Source organism: Dermochelys coriacea, chromosome 1 (genome assembly GCF_009764565.3).
Source record: "Dermochelys coriacea isolate rDerCor1 chromosome 1, rDerCor1.pri.v4, whole genome shotgun sequence".
NCBI lineage: Eukaryota > Metazoa > Chordata > Testudines > Dermochelyidae > Dermochelys > Dermochelys coriacea.
Window position 1 is genome coordinate 62,579,632 of NC_050068.2, and position 18,223 is coordinate 62,597,854.

The following is an 18,223-nucleotide window of genomic DNA, read 5'->3' on the forward strand; positions in this document are numbered from 1 at the left end:
TCCCTCAAGTGCCCCATGCGACAGAGGAAGGCGAAAAACTTCCAGGGCCTCTCCAATCTGCCCTGGAGGAAAATTCCTTCCCGACCCCAAATATGGCGATCAGCTAAACCCTGAGCATATGGGCAAGATTCACCAGCCAGATACTACAAAGAATTCTTTCCTGGGTAACTCAGATCCCATCCATCTAATATCCCATCTCAGGGGATTTGGCCTATTTACCCTGAATATTTAAAGATCAATTACTTATCAAAATCACATTATCCCATCATACCATCTCCTCCATAAACTTATCGAGTAGAATCTTAAAGCCAGATAGATCTTTTGCCCCCCCTGCTTCCGTTGGAAGGCTATTCCAAAACTTCACTCCTCTGATGGTTAGAAACCTTCGTCTGATTTCAAGTCTAAACTTCCTGATGGCCAGTTTATACCCATTTGTTCTTGTGTCCACATTGGTGCTGAGCTGAAATAATTCCTCTCCCTCTCCTGTATTTATCCCTCTGATATATTTATAGAGAGCAATCATATCTCCCCTCAGCCTTCTTTTAGTTAGGCTAAACAAGCCAAGCTCCTTAAGTCTCCTTTCATAAGACAAGTTTTCCATTCCTCGGATCATCCTAGTAGCCCTTCTCCGTACCTGCTCCAGTTTGAATTCATCTTTTTTAAACATGGGAGACCAGAACTGCACACAGTATTCCAGGTGAGGTCTCACTAGTGCCTTGTATAATGGTACTAAAGCCTCCTTATCCCTACTGGAAATACCTCGTCTGATGCATCCCAAAACTGCATTAGCTTTTTTCACAGCCATATCACATTGGCAGCTCATAGTCATCCTATGATCAACCAATACTCCAAGGTCCTTCTCCTCTTATGTTACTTCTAATTGACGCATCCCCAACTTATAACTAAAATTCTTGTTATTAATCCCGAAATGCATAACCTTACACTTCTCGCTATTAAATTTCATCCTATTACTATTACACCAGTTTACAAGGTCATCCAAATCTTCCTGTATGATATCCCAGTCTCTCTCTAAATTGGCAATCCTCCCAGCTTTGTATCATCCGCAAACTTTATTAGTACACTCCCACTTTTTGTGCCGAGGTCAGTAATAAAAAGATTGGTCCCAAAACTGATCCCTGAGGAACTCCACTGGTAACCTCTCTCCAGCCTGACAGTTCGCCTTTCAGTAGGACCCGTTGTAGTCTCCCCTTTAACCAATTCCTTATCCACCTTTCAATTTTCATATTGATCCCCATCTTTTCCAATTTAACTCATAATTCCCCATGTGGCACAGTATCAAAGGCCTTACTGAAATCTAGGTAAATTAGATCCACTGCATTTCCTTTGTCTAAAAAATCTGTTACTTTCTCAAAGAAGATCAGGTTGGTTTGGCAGGATCTACCTTTTGTAAAACCATGTTGTATTTTGTCCCATTTACCATTGACTTCAATGTCCTTAACTAATTTCTCCTTCAAAATTTTTTTTGCATTGCATAAATTTTTTTTGCATTGCATAAGACGTTGCATACTACAGATGTCAAACTAACTGGGCTGTAGTTACCTGGATCACTTTTTTTCCTTTCTTAAAAATAGGAACTATATTAGCAATTCTCCAATCATTCAGTACAACTCCTGAGTTTACAGATTCATTAAAAATTCTTGCTAATGGGCTAGCAATTTCAGGTACCAATTCCTTTTATATTCTTGGATGAAGATTATCAGGGCCCTCCGATTTAGTCCTATTAAGCTGTTTGAGTTTTGCTTCTACCTCAGATATGGTAATATCTACCTCCATATCCTCATTCCCATTTGTCATGCTACCATTATCCCTAAGATCCTCTTTGGCCTTATTAAAGACTGAGGCAAAGTATTTGTTTAGATATTGGGGCATGCCTAGATTATCTTTAACCTCCACTCCATCCTCAGTGTTTAGCGGCCCCACTTCTTCTTTCTTAGTTTTCTTCTTATTTATATGGCTATAGAACCTTTTACTATTGGTTTTAATTCCCTTTGCAAGGTCCAACTCGACTCGACTTTTAGCTTGTCTCACTTTATCCCTACATGTTCTGACCTCAATAAGGTAGCTTTCCTTGCTGATCCCTCCCATCTTCCACTCCCTGTATGCTTTCTGCTTCTTCTTAATCACCTCTCTAAGATGCTTGCTCATCCAGCTTGGTCTACAACTCCTGCCTATGAATTTTTTCCCCTTTCTTGGGATACAGGCTTCCGATAGCTTCTGCAGCTTTGATTTAAAGTAATCCCAGGCCTCCTCTACCTTTAGATCCATAAATTCTTCAGTCCAATCCACTTCCCTAACTAATATCCTTAATTTTTGAAAATCAGCCCTTTTGAAATCAAAAACCGTAGTTGCAGATTTATTTTTGTTAATCCTTCCGTTCAGTTTGAACTGAATTAGCTCATGATCACTTAAACCAAGATTATCCCCTACAACCATTTCTTCTATGAGGTCCTCATTACTCACCAAAACCAAATCTAAAATGGCATCCCCTCTAGTCAGTTCAGCAACTACTTGATGAAGGAATCCATCAGCTATCGCATTTTGGAAAATCTGAGCCCTATTATTATTACTAGCACTGGTCCTCCAGTCTACATCTGGGAAGTTAAAGTCTCCCATGATCACGCAGTTTCCATTAGTATTTACTTTATTAAAAACATTAAAAAGGGCTCTATCCATATCCAAATTTGATCCCGGAGGTCTATAGCACACCCCAAGCACTATTGTAGGAGAGGCTCTATTAGTTATCTTCCCCAATGTAATTTTTGCCCAGACGGACTCTGTCTTATCCATTGCATCGCTTCTTATTTCTTTACATTCTATCTCATCATTGATATACAATGCTACTCCACCACCTTTACCTTTATTTCCGATGATTGATATTTTATTTTGAACATGTTGAACAAATATTACAATGAGCCTTGGTTGGAGGCTGAGAACCACAACAATCTCTGTATTTTTATTATATAACTAAGACAGTTTCATGGAAACATTTTTAAAAAGATCTTCAAAGAGAGATTTCAAACTTTTTCTGTCCCTCTCTCCTTCCCCCTTTATTTTTGTCATTTTTTTAAACTAAAATACATATCCTGATGCAGATAAAACTGAAATAATGGATGTTTTGCATTGTATCTGGTTTATTGAAAATACTCTAGTTGTGAGCTATCAGAATGCATAAATTTTTTTCCAAAGGAAGATTTATAGCTGTTTTGCTTTCAGGAGTAACCTTCATTGGATATAATGTTAATACTACTTTCCATGAGTTCTCTAGAGGTAGATAAATGCTGTGTGCATATTTCATAGGATTTTGGGGAGTGATTTCTAATACTTCATAGCTGTACTGTAGAAATCCATAGAGAGCATAATCGGATTAATATTATAGTGATAAAATTAATACCTACATATTATGGTGATGGGTACATTATAAATAATTTTCATGGAAGGTGAAAGAAATTGGCTTGTATCAAAGAAATTTGATACAAGAAATTGGCTATGGACAGAAGCATTTAAAAATAAATAAAATTGTAATAAATGATAAGCAAAAGAAGATATAGCAATAATATTTGGAAAGATAACATATACTGAGAAATATATTTTTAAGGCAAAATCTTGAATAATTTGTCATGTCCAGGAGAATGGGTTATAAATGGAGTTTTAATTCATTATTAAATTTTGGTCCATCAGACTCATTTTCAACTAAAAAAAAAAGTTAATGTAGAAAAATATGTTCCTTATGGATTAAAATTCTAATCATACTATTAATTGGTAGCCTGCTCATTCCTCCAAATTAGTGATTCTGTCATACACCTGCTCATAACATGCAAGAAAAAACACAGATTTCCTTCATGTTTGAACCCTCCAAGTGAATTTGCACTGATGTTGGTAGGATATAAATTCTGCAAATCTACATTCATAGTATGTGTGTCTTAAGTAAGGCAAAAAGATATTATGGATACTCATACTCTAATAAATTTGTTAGTCTCTAAGGTGCCACAAGTACTCCTTTTCTTTTTTCAAAATATTTTGAAACTATAATGAGCAGTTTGTGTATTTTCCCCTGGCTAGTATAACTCACTCATAAAGTCTTTATAGCTTTATAGTATGCAAATCCTACTAAACTGGGAAATTAGTAGTTTGTTGAAGTTTATTCTGGGTTTCTCCACACCCCCAATTACACAAAGTAGGAGTGTTTTGCTCATGCAAGCTCTTGGATTGACAACTTTGGAGACTGAAGTTTTCTATTAAGTCAGTTGGAACATTTTATTGACTGGATCGATGATCTCTCTAAACAAGAATATCAAAATAATTTTCCTTTGATACAAGAATTGTATAGTTGGGGATGGAGGGTAGGAGATAGGACATTTTATGCTATGTGTTTGAAATAGTGATATGAGAGGGGTGTTGTTTTAAAACGTACTTTTTTGCTCTGAGTCAACAGAATAAAACTAATTTAGAAATGTTTTGCTTTTGGAAGCAATTAATTTATGTCCACCCAGTTATTCATTTTAAGGGAAAATAACACAAGGACTGCTTGTTATTTGCTAGTTGCATTCCGGATTCCTCAGATGTTTATTTTGAAGCTAGATATTCAGTCAGAAGTTTCTGTAGAATTTATTTGCAGGTGCAAGAGAAGGGGACTTGATTTGGAGGCAGGTGCCAGGATATTCAGTTTGCCTTTCTCTTCTAAGTCGCTGGCTTGAATCCAGTTTGTAGAGGATAGTATTCAGGAGTCCTGAGCATCTGATGATTCTTTAACCTTTGTGAAATGAGCTGATGGTCTCCGTCCGTTTGCTAGTGGACACATATCACAAAATCACTGTCACAGTTGACTCAACTATTTGCAATCTTACTAGAAAAGCCAAGGATTTAAACAGAAATGATCTTCCACACTGTCTTTAGAAGTGCTTCTGCCAAAACAGGGTTTAGACATGCTGTCAAGGTTCCTTCCCCACTCTGAACTCTAGGGTACAGATATGGGGACCTGCATGAAAGACCTCCTAAGCTTATTCTTACCAGCTTAGGTTAAAAAATTCCCCAAGGTACAAACTATGCCTTGGCCTTGAACAGTATGCTGCCACCACCAAGCGTTTTAAACAAAGAACAGGGAAAGAGACCACTTGGAGACGTCTTCCCCCAAAATATCCTCACCAGTTGGTACAGGTGAACACAGATCCAAACCCTTAGATCTTAAGAACAATGAAAAATCAATCAGGTTCTTAAAAGTAGAATTTTAATTAAAGAAAAGGTAAAAGAATCACCTCTGTAAAATCAGGATGGAAAATACCTTACAGAGTAATCAGATTCAAAACATAGAGAATCCCTCTAGGCAAAACCTTAAGTTACAAAAAGGCACAAAAGGAGGAATATACATTCCCTCCAGCACAGCTTATTTTACAAGCCATTAAACAAAAGAAAATCTAACACATTTTCTAGCTAGATTACTTACTAACTTTACAGGAGTTGTAAGACTTACATTCCTGATCTGTTCCCAGCAAAAGCATCACACAGACAGATGAGCCCTTTGTTCCCCCCCTCTCCAGATTTGAAAGTATCTTGTCCCCTCATTGGTCATTTTGGGTCAGGTGCCAGCTTAGCTTCTTAACCTTTTACAGGTGAAAGGGTTTTGCCTCTGGCCAGGAAGGATTTTATAGCTCTGTATACAAAAAGGTGATTTCCCTTCCCTTTATATTTATGACACATGCTATCTTAGTAGTGATATGAGAAGCTTGCACTGCTGCTGCTTGTGCTGTATCTCTGCTGTGCATAAACAGAACTAAGATAAGGGGTTCACAGTCTTCTCAGGTTGGAATTCCATCTGCCTCTTGTGAGGGACCTGCATTTGATTCTCATCATATCCACAGTGCTACACACCGGTGTGTGGTTGCATCTCACTTGGTTTTGGTCCATTCTCTCTCCCTGCCTTATCTTTTTTTGTTCTTTTTTCCTTTTCATCTCAATTATCTGTGTTTTTCTGAGTTTTTTGCTTTCCATTTTTCATTCTTATTTTTGTTCTTTGTTTCTTCTTCCTAATACCTTTTTCCTACTCCTTTTCACCTGAGTCTTCCTGACCCAGTTCTTGGTCTCCCTCCCTTTCTTCCAGGTGCAAACTCTTCTGATTTTAAATTTTCCCTACTTTTCCTCCTGGTTTTTTCCTTATTTCCTCTCTTTTCCTTTCTCCTTCCCTTCATTCTCTTCCAGTTCCCCCCCTCCTTTTTCTCCCTGTTCATTTTGCCTACTATCCCCTTCCTTTCACTCCAGCTCCCTTGCTTTGCTCTCTCTTTATTTCCCTCTCTTATTTAACAAAGGGCTCGATGCTAGGAGGACATGAGGTGCTCCTGTAGGTGCTTAGAAGAGACATGCTGGGAAGGAACTTTGGTCATTTTTCCTTTGCAGCTATGTCCTTAAGTAAAAATGTTTTAAGAAAACTTCTGCTAAGTGCCTTAATGTAGGTGTTTGAATGGAGTTACATTGGTGTAAAACTCTTTGATGTAGTGCCTTATGAGGCTGCCTATGCCTAAACTGAACCCTGTTGCTACTTTGTAAACATGTGCGATAGGCCACCCCATTGTGTAAATCAGTTATTTGTAAATAGTCTAGTATTCGGATTCAGGAATCTTCTATAGGATGATAATTGTGAATATTTGGGTATGAAGCTACTAGGATGATCCAAGGAATGGAAAACTTGTCTTACGAAAGGAGACTTAAGGAGCTTGGCTTGTTTAGCCTAACTAAAAGAAGGTTGAGGGGAGATATGATTGCTCTCTATAAATATATTAGAGGGATAAATACAGGAGAGGGAGAGGAATTATTTCAGCTCAGCACCAATGTGGACACAAGAACAAATGGGTATAAACTGGCCACCAGGAAGTTTAGACTTGAAATCAGACGAAGATTTTTAACCATCAGAGGAGTGAAGTTTTGGAATAGCCTTCCAAGGGAAGCAGTGGGGGCAAAAGATCTATCTGGCTTTAAGATTCTACTCGATAAGTTTATGGAGGAGATGGTATGATGGGATAATGTGATTTTGATAAGTAATTGATCTTTAAATATTCAGGGTAAATAGGCCAAATCCCCTGAGATGGGATATTAGATGGATGGGATCTGAGTTACCCAGGAAAGAATTCTTTGTAGTATCTGGCTGGTGAATCTTGCCCATATGCTCAGGGTTTAGCTGATCGCCATATTTGGGGTTGGGAAGGAATTTTCCTCCAGGGCAGATTGGAGAGGCCCTGGAGGTTTTTCGCCTTCCTCTGTAGCATGGGGCATGGTTGACTTGAGGGAGGCTTCTCTGCTCCTTGAAGTCTTTGAACCATGATTTAAGGACTTCAATAGCTAGACATGGGTGAGGTTTTTCATAGGAGTGGGTGGGTGAGATTCTGTGGCCTGCGCTGTGCAGGAGGTCGGACTAGATGATTAGAATGGTCCCTTCTGACCTTAGTATCTATGAATCTAAGTACTGTAAGTTTTATAGGGACTAAGATGATGGGCAATGAGGAGGTTGCATGTAATTACTGGCACTAAGGGTCATTTTTGACCATTGGCTCAAATTATGTACTATAAATCAATACCCAAAGATAAAAAATCCCCCAAACTAAAATATGATTAAATCTAGATAAGAGAACATCATTTTGAGGCAGCCTTCTGTTTCAGGAAGAACTCCAAAATATCCCCAAATGTTTTGAATATAATTTTGTTCTACATTTAGTAGAAGCCTATTTCAGTTAACTAACGTTTTTTTTTAAAGTAACTTGTCATTGTTTTAAAATAATACTGGGCTTGATTCATCATGGCATTACTTCAGTTTTACCATGGGATAAACAAAGAACCTTTGGTTTAATGGAGTCACATTGGTGTAAAACTGGAGTAGCAGAGTAGTGATGAGGTTACACAGTCATAAAACTGGTGATTGTTTGTAAACTTTTGTAGGATTATTGTAAACATAATATTGAAAAGGAGTAGTTGTGGCACCTTAGAGACTAACGAATTTATTTGAGCATAAGCTTTCGTGAGCTACAGCTCACTTCATAAGTTCACTTCGGCTGCTACTCTGAAACACAATATTGAATTTTTCTACATTTTTTTTTTACTTTTAAATACCTTTGTTCCAGAATTGTTGTGTGTGCTAAAAGTAAATGAAAAATATAGGGTAAAAAAATCAAAAAGCATAAATCAAAAGAAGTAAATATTCATTGGCACATCTGAATACCTAATGGCTAATATTCACTATGTATATTTAAAAAATACATGCCAGCAAAAGGATTTTACATCTTACTACACTGATACAAAGGCACTCAAAATATCTTTAAGCAACTGATTTTGTTGGTCCCTTCTGTCACTTAAGATATATTTAATTGATGCAACATTTCACTGCCCAGCTCAGTAGACAGGCCTGATAGGTGTGGTGCTCTGTCCCATTCTAGGGGCAACTAACCTAGCTAGAGATTAATTAGTCTGCTACAGCCTTAGCTAAGAGCCACGTGGCTTTTAGCTTATGCAGTAGAGGCTCATACTTCAGAGGTCCCAGGTTTGATCCCGCCCGGCAATGACCGGGGTCTGTCAGCATTACAGTAAGAGGTGGTTTGAGTCTTGTTGCAGTGTGCTTGATTGCTGCTTATGTGGTTTAAGGGCCTGAGACTACCACCCTTATACATACAAAGTAGTCACTTACTACACTGATTTCAGTGGGGCTACTAACATTCAGTGAGGTACCACCCAATGTGAGTGTCAGAATTGTGTCTTCCCTTCACTTTGAATCAGTAAAGGAATGCTTTGTGAACATGGAACAAGTTGAACATATTTGGAGTTTTTATTGTTTTAACTTTTAATATTTAGTTTTACATTCTGTGCTTGAAATATTATCAGATTTTTAACATAAAAAAATTGCACAAAAAATTTCCAGTGTTTGTTTTGATGCTGTTTTGTTGCCTGGATTAAATAGTTTTTTAGATAAACGCCTATGGTAACTAATTCTTTCTACAGAAAAATGTGTTCAATTTAATTGTTATGTCAGGGTAAGATCCTCCAAATGGTACTAATGGAAATAGTACTTACTACCATGCTCAGTCCCATTGACTCAGATTACTTAGGCATCAATGTGTGCAGGATTAAGCCCTTCATTTTCAGTTGGATTTCATGTGCTATATTATACTGTATATGTCTTTTAATGTTGTTGTTTTTGTTGAAAAAGTGTGCAGTCCGTGCAGCTACAGAAGGCAGAATCCTTGTGTTGGAGGGTTTGGAGAAGGCAGAGCGGAATGTCTTGCCTGTGTTAAACAATTTGTTGGAAAACAGAGAAATGCAGCTTGAAGATGGGCGCTTTCTTATGTCTGCAGAACGTTATGACAAGCTGCTACAGGTACAGGAAAGCATTATGTTGGTTTGAATTTTTGTCTGTTTTTGACAGGGAAGTGACCCTATTAACTATGTCAGAGATGTCCTCAGATAAACAGGGTACATCCAATGGAGGTGTCTTCACCTGGGTGAGGACGTGACTCAAGATGATAGCTGGCTAAGTGAAAGTCATGGGTGAAATCAGCCATTTGGTCATTTAAAAATAAATTTTTAAAAAATGTCTCCTGAATGTCCTTTATTCTCATAGAGAGAGACTGGCTACTAATATTGAAGTAAATTCTACTTACTTCTAGCAAATGCATGCTATTCTGAGTCACAAAGAAAAACATTTGTGGAAAAAAAAAGTTGAGATTGGAAGTGTTCCAGTGGAGTTGAGCTAACACGTCAAAATAACATTACTCTCCTTAGAAACCCATCTAAAAATTGTAGAATGTCTGAAAACGAACGATTAAGGGATGCAATGCATTCCTTGCTGCCATATAATCCTTCACTCAAAGGTGAAAGTAAGTACCAGTTAGAAAGTGGTGGCCAATATGGACTAGTACACAGCCGATGTTAAAGCACTGCTGCGTCAGGGCTTTAAGCGCCGTACTGGCAGGCCTGCTGACGGGGTGAGGGGACACACTAAAGGAGCATCTACCCCAGGGTCTGGTGATTTAAAAGGGACCGGGGCTCTGGCCAGCCGTCCCTGGGCCTTTTAAATTGCTGCTGGAGCCCCGGGCAGCGCTGAAGGGATGGCTGGGGGAGTCTGGCTCCAGCTCTGCCCCATCCACCCAAGGCCCCGCCCCGCCCAGGACCCTGGCCGGCCCACGTACTGGTACCTCCTTTAAGTTACTTTCACTCCTGCGTTCACTCATCCTATAATTTGCAAAAATATGTGCAAAAGGCCAATGTAAATTACAGCGAGATTATTGGAAATTGATCCCTTGAATAGGAAATGGGATTTTATAATTTCCAACTGATGACTTTGACCTCTGGTACATTTTTTCAAGTTTTATGAGGCAAAATTAAGTTTGAGCAGGTTGTTTGTCAGTCCTCTGTACTCTACTTACATGTCCCATGGTTTCCTATCCCATACCTTGTCAGTTTCCTACCATCCACCTGACTCGTACCTATCCATATTTCTTCTTATTAGTCTACCCCCATCTGCCAAATGAGCAGTAGCTTGTCAGTTGATAATCATTTTTAAATAATGTTAGACTTTGGCCTACAATATTTCTGAAACATCTCTGTATGAACATGGCCAGTCTGTAACTTGAGGGGACAGAAAAGCTGATGTAGGGAATGCAAACAAAATATAGTATCTTCTCAGTTAAAGGCACACATACCACTGTACGAAGCGTGTTTCCACCAGGCCTTATGTACAGGGAGTTAGAACTGGGGCTTTCTTCTACCAGGTTCAAAAAACCCAGCAAACGAGAAATAGCTTAAGCTTGCTTTAAGCAAAGTTGGGGAAAAATATTGTCCTTCATTTCAAGTCTCTTAAGTAGTGTGTATAGTTCATCAGCTGCTCAGTTCTTCATTGCTTCCTGGCACTATAGCATGACTGAACTGCGTAAGTATTCTGTTCTTTCTTTTCCCCTCAGCATTTCAATTGCTCCTTTTTCTACCTCTGTCTTAGTGTGGGATATCAATTATTATGAGCTAATACAAGTTAACTTTTCTAACTTCAGATCAATTTGAAAAAGTGACTTTAAATGTCCTTATTCTAATCTTCACTAAATTTCCCATAAAACTCAGTACTGGGCTGAGATGGAGTCCCATGTGGCTCAGCCTACACGAGTCATAGGAAGGAAAATTGCAAATAGAGCACTGTGAATAATTGATTTTTCAGTTCTCTGGACAAACCAAAAAGTTGAAAAGAATTGTTTCGAATCAATCTGAAACAAATTTTTTTTATTCCCTTCAACAAAACAGGAAAAAAAAATTCAGGTCTAGCAAAATTTTCTGTTGGACCAAAATGTTTAATTTAGATTTGGAGTGTTTTAACTGCATATTTAAATAAAAGTAAAGGCAATTTGGGAACACCGTTCACAAAACCACCACAGGATGAAGAGATGGTGTCCTTTGCCCCTATATAGGATACTATATAATCCTATGGTTAGAGCACTCACCTGGGATGTGGGAATCATAGGTTCAAGTCCCCATTCTGTCTGATTCAGAGTAGCAACTTTAACTTGGGTCCTTCCACTTTGCAGGTGTGTGTCCTAACCACTAGACTATAGGGTATTCCAGGGTGAGTCTCGCCCAGTTTCTTCTGTTGAAGTTGTTTCACTTTGTATTAAATAATTAAATATTCATTAGGAGAGAGAGAGGATAGTGGTTAAAGGACTCACATGGGAGGGGGAGTTCTGGGTTCAAGTCCCTGCTCCAATGACTATTTATACAAAGTGGAACAGCTTCAATAGGAGAGATTGAGCGAGGCCTATTCCAGAATACCATATATGGTTAGGATACTCATCAGGGACGGGGGAGATCTAAGTTCAAGTCCCTGTTCTGAATCATGCTTAGCAGGGACTTGAATCCGGTCTCCAGCATTCCAGGTGACTGCTCTAGCCACGAGGCAATAAGGCATAGAGAGGCCACCATCCAAGCTCCTTCTCTTTCCACTTCATGAAGCTACCTTGAAAATATTTTGTCAGAAACTATTTGGCAGATTTGTGTTGAATTCATGAATAGTTTCAGTAGACCTAAAACTGCATATTTCAACAAATAAACTTTGTCCAAAATTTTGCGCCCTACTCCAACTTAAATACACCCACAATCCTACATATTATTACACAACATTGCCCACTGAGCCATTAAATACTGTAACTCATTTCTGAGACATTATGGTTGGTGGTTATGCCTATTTTTGCTTTTAGAGTATTTCTGATCCATTCCAGTCTGTTTTGGTTAGGAGAGGTAATTTATGAAAATGTAATTAACATACTGAAGTACAAAATGTGGGGTTTTTTTTATCATAGCTACATTTAAGGAGGAGATGTGAAAACTGACTTTAAATTCAAATAGGAATTGATTGAGATTGTGCAGTACCTTTTTTTGTACCTTGCTAATGATAAAATGGCTCTAAATTGGTCCCTTAGGTATACTGCTAATGTTATCTGATTTGAATAAAACTCCTATAGTGATACTAAATCTAATATTGTTGTTTTTTTGTTTGGGAATATTGTATTACATAAGTTATGGCTCATTTTCTGTTCTTCTATGTTAATCATTATTCTTGCGTTGGGTCTGCACGAAGTAGTCATGTATAATTTCAAGCAAGACTTGATTGTAATGTGGGAAGACTGCAGAACTGTCTTCTTTGTCTGCAATGAGTCTTTTCCTGGCAATGTGATTGAAGTATACAATATGAAATAGATGTACTCTTCAGAAAGAGTACAGTGATAAACCTGTATTGTTATTACTTGTGGTACAGCATATTATATACAAACAAAATATTTTCTTATTCAGAGGAGAATCCCTTCATTATAGTTAAAAAAGCAAGCTTGCTAAAGTTAGACTTTTAATTCTGTAGAAGAAAATACATAACACAGTTTCATTGTTTTTTCTCTTCTTTATAGAGAGAAAGATATTTGTAACTCTAATTCATAGCTTCCAAACGTTGAGCATCTGTGGAAATGCATTATTAGCTTGCCTGAAGGCTGAAGTCAGTGAAGCATATTTCAGTCACCCTTACCTTAGAAGGCCTCGATATATGATCTACAAATTGATCTTAAATCAAGATAGAACATTTCATCCTGGCCCTCTGTGTTAAAGACGAGGGAAGCAGAAGACCAAATTTAACTGGAAGATCACTCTTTTGATCCCTCCCGTAGAGGTCTTCAGTCTGTAGCTCGGGCATCAGGGCCCTCACTAAAAGATGTCATTGCATTCTAATTATTACCTTATTTTAATTGGTCCAGGAACATACTAAAACTGAGTTAGATGCATGGAAGATTGTTCGAGTAAGTGAAGATTTTCGTGTGATAGCTCTGGGCCTGCCGGTACCTAGATATTCTGGTAACCCATTGGACCCTCCTCTTCGTTCTAGATTTCAAGCAAGAGATGTTTATCATCTACCCTTTAAGGTAAGTGCCATTGTAGATCAATTAGAGCTTGTTTTCAGAGCAGGACTAATTGATACTTTAATCTTGTATTTTACATATTATACATTCAAAAATTAATCATTGAACATGAATAAAATATTTTGACCCTTTTTTGGGAGGGGGTCATATTGATGCCCAGTTAATTACTGAAAAGAAAGAGAGAATCTCCAAGGGATAAATTCATGGAGGATAGGTTCATCAATGGCTATTAGACAGGACTGAAAACCATACTCTGAAGTGTCCCTAGCCTCTGTTTGCCAACAGGGATGGATCACCTGTTCTGTTCATTCCCTCTGAAGCACCTGGCACTGGCCACTGTCAGAAGACAGGTTTCAGAGTAGCAGCCGTGTTAGTCTGTATTCACAAAAAGTACTCCTTTTCTTTTTGTCGGAAGACAGGATACTGGGATAGATGGACCATTGGTCTGACCCACCATGGCTGTTTTGATGTTTTTATTTTGTAGCTAAAATTAATTTCAATAAAACAATATAATCCTAAAATAAAGATATGCTAACTTTTTTTTCTTTTAGAAAATTAGTTCTGTGTGCCAAGACCAGGCTTTTTGCTACAAAAGGCTCAGTGTCTAATTAGATGAGAAATAGAAAACATCTTGCACAATATGCACTGTTATCCATGGTATAACCTAGAAATTAATCTGATATGTGATGCTATGTTCTATTTTCAGGACCATCTTAAGCTATTATACTCGGTTGGATCAAATGTTTCTGCACAGAGGTAAATTTTCATCATTACAAAAAAGTAGTGTTGAGAGGCTGAATGTTCTGTCCTGTCAGGATTGTTTGCAATTTGTGTGCTGTATCCCTTGTGATGGACTCAGACCAGAAGGCTATAAAAGAGTAGTGGAAGGCAAATGTATCAGCCTCAGGATGAGCAGGTCTCTGTTCCCTGGATAGCCAAACAATGGCTACCCCAGGCCAATCAAGACACCCAATGCCATTTAACCTGTCTAAGGATCAGTTAAGGCTGTTAGGCTAATGCAGGCACCTGATTACAATTAACTAGCAAAGGATCAATTAAGGCCATTAGGCTAATGGAGACAGCTGGAACCAATCAAGGTCCCATTTACACTGCTTAAAAGCTCTCCTTTCAGTGAGTTCCAGGGGAAGGAGATTGGAGGAGAGGAAGCGATAGCTGAAGCCTGAGGAAGGGTGAAGGTAGAGAAAGAGTTGGAGGAGAGGAAGTGTTGCTGAGGACTGAGGTAAGGGAGAAGGTAGAAAAGGAGGTTGTGGGGAAGTGGCCCAGGGAGTCGAAACAGCTGCAGTGGTGAAGGGAAAGCCACCAACAGCTGCGGGTGGGCCCAGGTTCCTCTTTCTCCTGCATGCTCGACAGAGACCTTCTTGAGAGGGGAAGCAGACCTCGATCCAGGCAGGGGGCTGAACAACACCTTCTAAACTCAAAGGAGCAGCAGAGACGGTGGGGTATCCCCTTTCCCACCTCCCATACTGGCCTGTGATGAAAGTAACTCGGTTTAGGCTGTGGCCCTTGCTGCTAGGCTAAAGCAGCTCAGTGAGCTTCTGAGGCCACAGAATCTGCCTGGAAGCACAGGACCCACCAAAACAGACTTGGAGCTTTGTCACACCCGATAGACTGATGAGAACTGAGGGAATTTTTAGTAAGTATGGGAATATGTTTGAACAGTTTTTTATATATAATTACAGTTTTCATATTGTGAGTCCTTAATTCTGTAGAACTTTTAGATAAAATTTACTTATATTCAGAAGTTGCTTCAACATCTTATGCTGTGTTTAGCTTCATAGGGCTTAAAGTTTTAAAGTATGTTTTGCATGTATAAAACATTACAATTTCTTGTTTATTTTCCAGAATCTCTCAGCTCTTGTCTTTTGCTACAACTCTCTGCTCCCAGGAATCTTCTACTCTAGGACTTCCAGATTTTCCTTTAGACAGTTTATCAGCTGCAGTTCAGATTCTGGTATGTGCATGTAACTGTGAAGTGAAATTTTAAAAGTGAGGAATTTCCTCAGATACAATTTGAACTGTTCATATCTTATTAGTGTCTTTGGAACTACTAGATTAATAAGAACACTAAAAAAATCTTTCTCTCTCTTAATTGGATCTCATTGGACATATCTTTAATTGGATCTCTGTGGGCACCATAAAGTCTGCAGAGATCCAGATGTAAGATGAAATGCAGATGTAAGATGTAAGATAAATTATTATGAATCATGAGACAAGAAAGATTTCAGCAGAGCTTCTTGGTGTATTGAACGATGATTAGATTCAATTAATTTATTAGGCGTGTGGATTAGCCAGGTGATTTAAAATTGATTTAGGTGTGTTTATTTGGGGGGGAGGAATTTGTAACAATTTATATAAGAGAAACTGACTTATTGATACCACATAAAAAACTATGAAGTGATAAGCACAGAAACTAGACTAATTTATAGTGTGCTTTAGGAAAGGAATATATGTTGGATTTTTAAATACATTACATCATTTTATTGTTCTAGCCCTGTAGTGAAAATGACTTTTAAATTAATGTCAGACTGCTTCCAAAATAGTGGAAATAAAATGTCCCCTCAGCTATTTATCTGACCTGAGGGGTGAAGGAAGCATTTTATTTTACATTAAAAAATGTAGTGTGTTATCATTGTGTCCCAGTTTCTGATCTATTTATAGCTTCCTAAACCAGGTTCTCAACTTTTTCCATGATGCGGCCCTGTTCCCCTCTGGGACCTTGGGTTCCTCCCCTCATCTGGCTAGGACCATTGACCATTTAGCAATATGGGAAAGGCAAGGTGGTTGCTTGCTCCCCATCTTTCAACACATTTGCAAGCTCCTACAGGGTCATGACTCCCAGACTAAAAACTCCTGTCTGAAACAGAAGGCTTTTTATAGTGAGGAGTGAGGAGGAGGCTAATCTCATCTGTGCCATTGTAATTATGCTCTTTGTGGCCCTTACACAAAGTGCTTTTTTTAATGTAATAATGCTAAGTGAATGTCTGATCACCTGAACAGCACATTTTACCTAGAATGCACTCAAATGGATGATTTTTACTACATCCATTTATAATGCTCCAGATTCAAGGAGCATCACTGAATAACAAAATGAGTTGAGTTATGTATTTCACAAAAATATACTTGTGACAGGATAGTTCATTGCTGTTTTGTCCATATATGTTGGGGATATGTGCAAACAAAAGAAACTAGAGAATTTCAAGTGAAAAATCTATTTTGTTTTATTTAGGGCTTGATTATGCAACCATTACTCACCTTGGTGAGCACTTAAACAAGTAGTTGTTCTTCTAGTGCTTGCTCATGCCGATTCTAAGTAGGTGTGCGTGCTTAGTGGTATCCGTTGGGTCGGCCCTGGAGTTGTGCCTTCATGGCAGTGTATGTAGGTCCTTGCCAACCTGCTGCCTCTTCAGTTCCTTCTTACTGCCCATGATGGTTATTGGAGCTGCTGCTTCTCTCTTGATATGAAAAGGAGTACTTGTGGCACCTTAGAGACTAACAAATTTATTAGAGCATAAGCTTTCGTGAGCTACAGCTCACTTCATCGGATGCATTTGGTGGAAAAAACAGAGGAGAGATTTATATACACACACACACAGAGAACATGAAACAATGGGTTTATCATACACACTGTAAGGAGAGTGATCACTTAAGATAAGCCATCACCAGCAGCAGGGGGGGGGAAAGGAGGAAAACCTTTCATGGTGACAAGCAAGGTAGGCTAATTCCAGCAGTTAACAAGAATATCAGAGGAACAGTGGGGGGTGGGGTGGGAGGGAGAAATACCATGGGGAAATAGTTTTACTTTGTGTAATGACTCATCCATTCCCAGTCTCTATTCAAGCCTAAGTTAATTGTATCCAGTTTGCAAATTAATTCCAATTCAGCAGTCTCTCGTTGGAGTCTGTTTTTGAAGCTTTTTTGTTGAAGTATAGCCACTCTTAGGTCTGTGATCGAGTGACCAGAGAGATTGAAGTGTTCTCCAACTGGTTTTTGAATGTTATAATTCTTGACGTCTGATTTGTGTCCATTCATTCTTTTACGTAGAGACTGTCCAGTTTGGCCAATGTACATGGCAGAGGGGCATTGCTGCCACATGATGGCATATATCACATTGGTAGATGCGCAGGTGAACGAGCCTCTGATAGTGAGGCTGATGTGATTAGGCCCTATGATGGTATCCCCTGAATAGATATGTGGACAGAGTTGGCAACGGGCTTTGTTGCAAGGATAGGTTCCTGGGTTAGTGGTTCTGTTGTGTGGTTGCTGGTGAGTATTTGCTTCAGATTGGGGGGCTGTCTGTAAGCAAGGACTGGTCTGTCTCCCAAGATCTGTGAGAGTGATGGGTCATCCTTCAGGATAGGTTGTAGATCCTTGATGATGCGTTGAAGAGGTTTTAGTTGGGGGCTGAAGGTGATGGCTAATGGCGTTCTGTTGTTTTCTTTGTTGGGCCTGTCCTGTAGTAGGTGACTTCTGGGTACTCTTCTGGCTCTGTCAATCTGTTTCTTCACTTCAGCAGGTGGGTATTGTAGTTGTAGGAATGCATGATAGAGATCTTGTAGGTGTTTGTCTCTGTCTGAGGGGTTGGAGCAAATGCGGTTATATCGTAGCGTTTGGCTGTAGACAATGGATCGAGTGGTATGATCTGGATGAAAGCTAGAGGCATGTAGGTAGGAATAGCGGTCAGTAGGTTTCCGATATAGGGTGGTGTTTATGTGACCATCGCTTATTAGCATCGAAGTGTCCAGGAAGTGGATCTCTTGTGTGGACTG

The 18,223-nt window shown here is 38.9% G+C and overlaps 1 protein-coding gene across 3 annotated transcripts in view; it reads left to right on the forward strand.

Moving 5' to 3' along the window:
- The window catches only part of VWA8 (von Willebrand factor A domain containing 8), a 301,480-nt gene that overhangs the window by 47,718 nt on the left and 235,539 nt on the right, over window positions 1–18,223 (forward strand). For all 3 annotated transcript variants that reach the window (XM_038402763.2, XM_038402782.2, XM_043504544.1), the window contains exons 5-8: window positions 9,203–9,370; window positions 13,275–13,439; window positions 14,143–14,192; window positions 15,300–15,408. In XM_038402763.2, coding sequence (XP_038258691.2) covers window positions 9,203–9,370; window positions 13,275–13,439; window positions 14,143–14,192; window positions 15,300–15,408 — 492 coding nt within the window. The remainder of the gene's footprint in view (window positions 1–9,202; window positions 9,371–13,274; window positions 13,440–14,142; window positions 14,193–15,299; window positions 15,409–18,223) is intronic.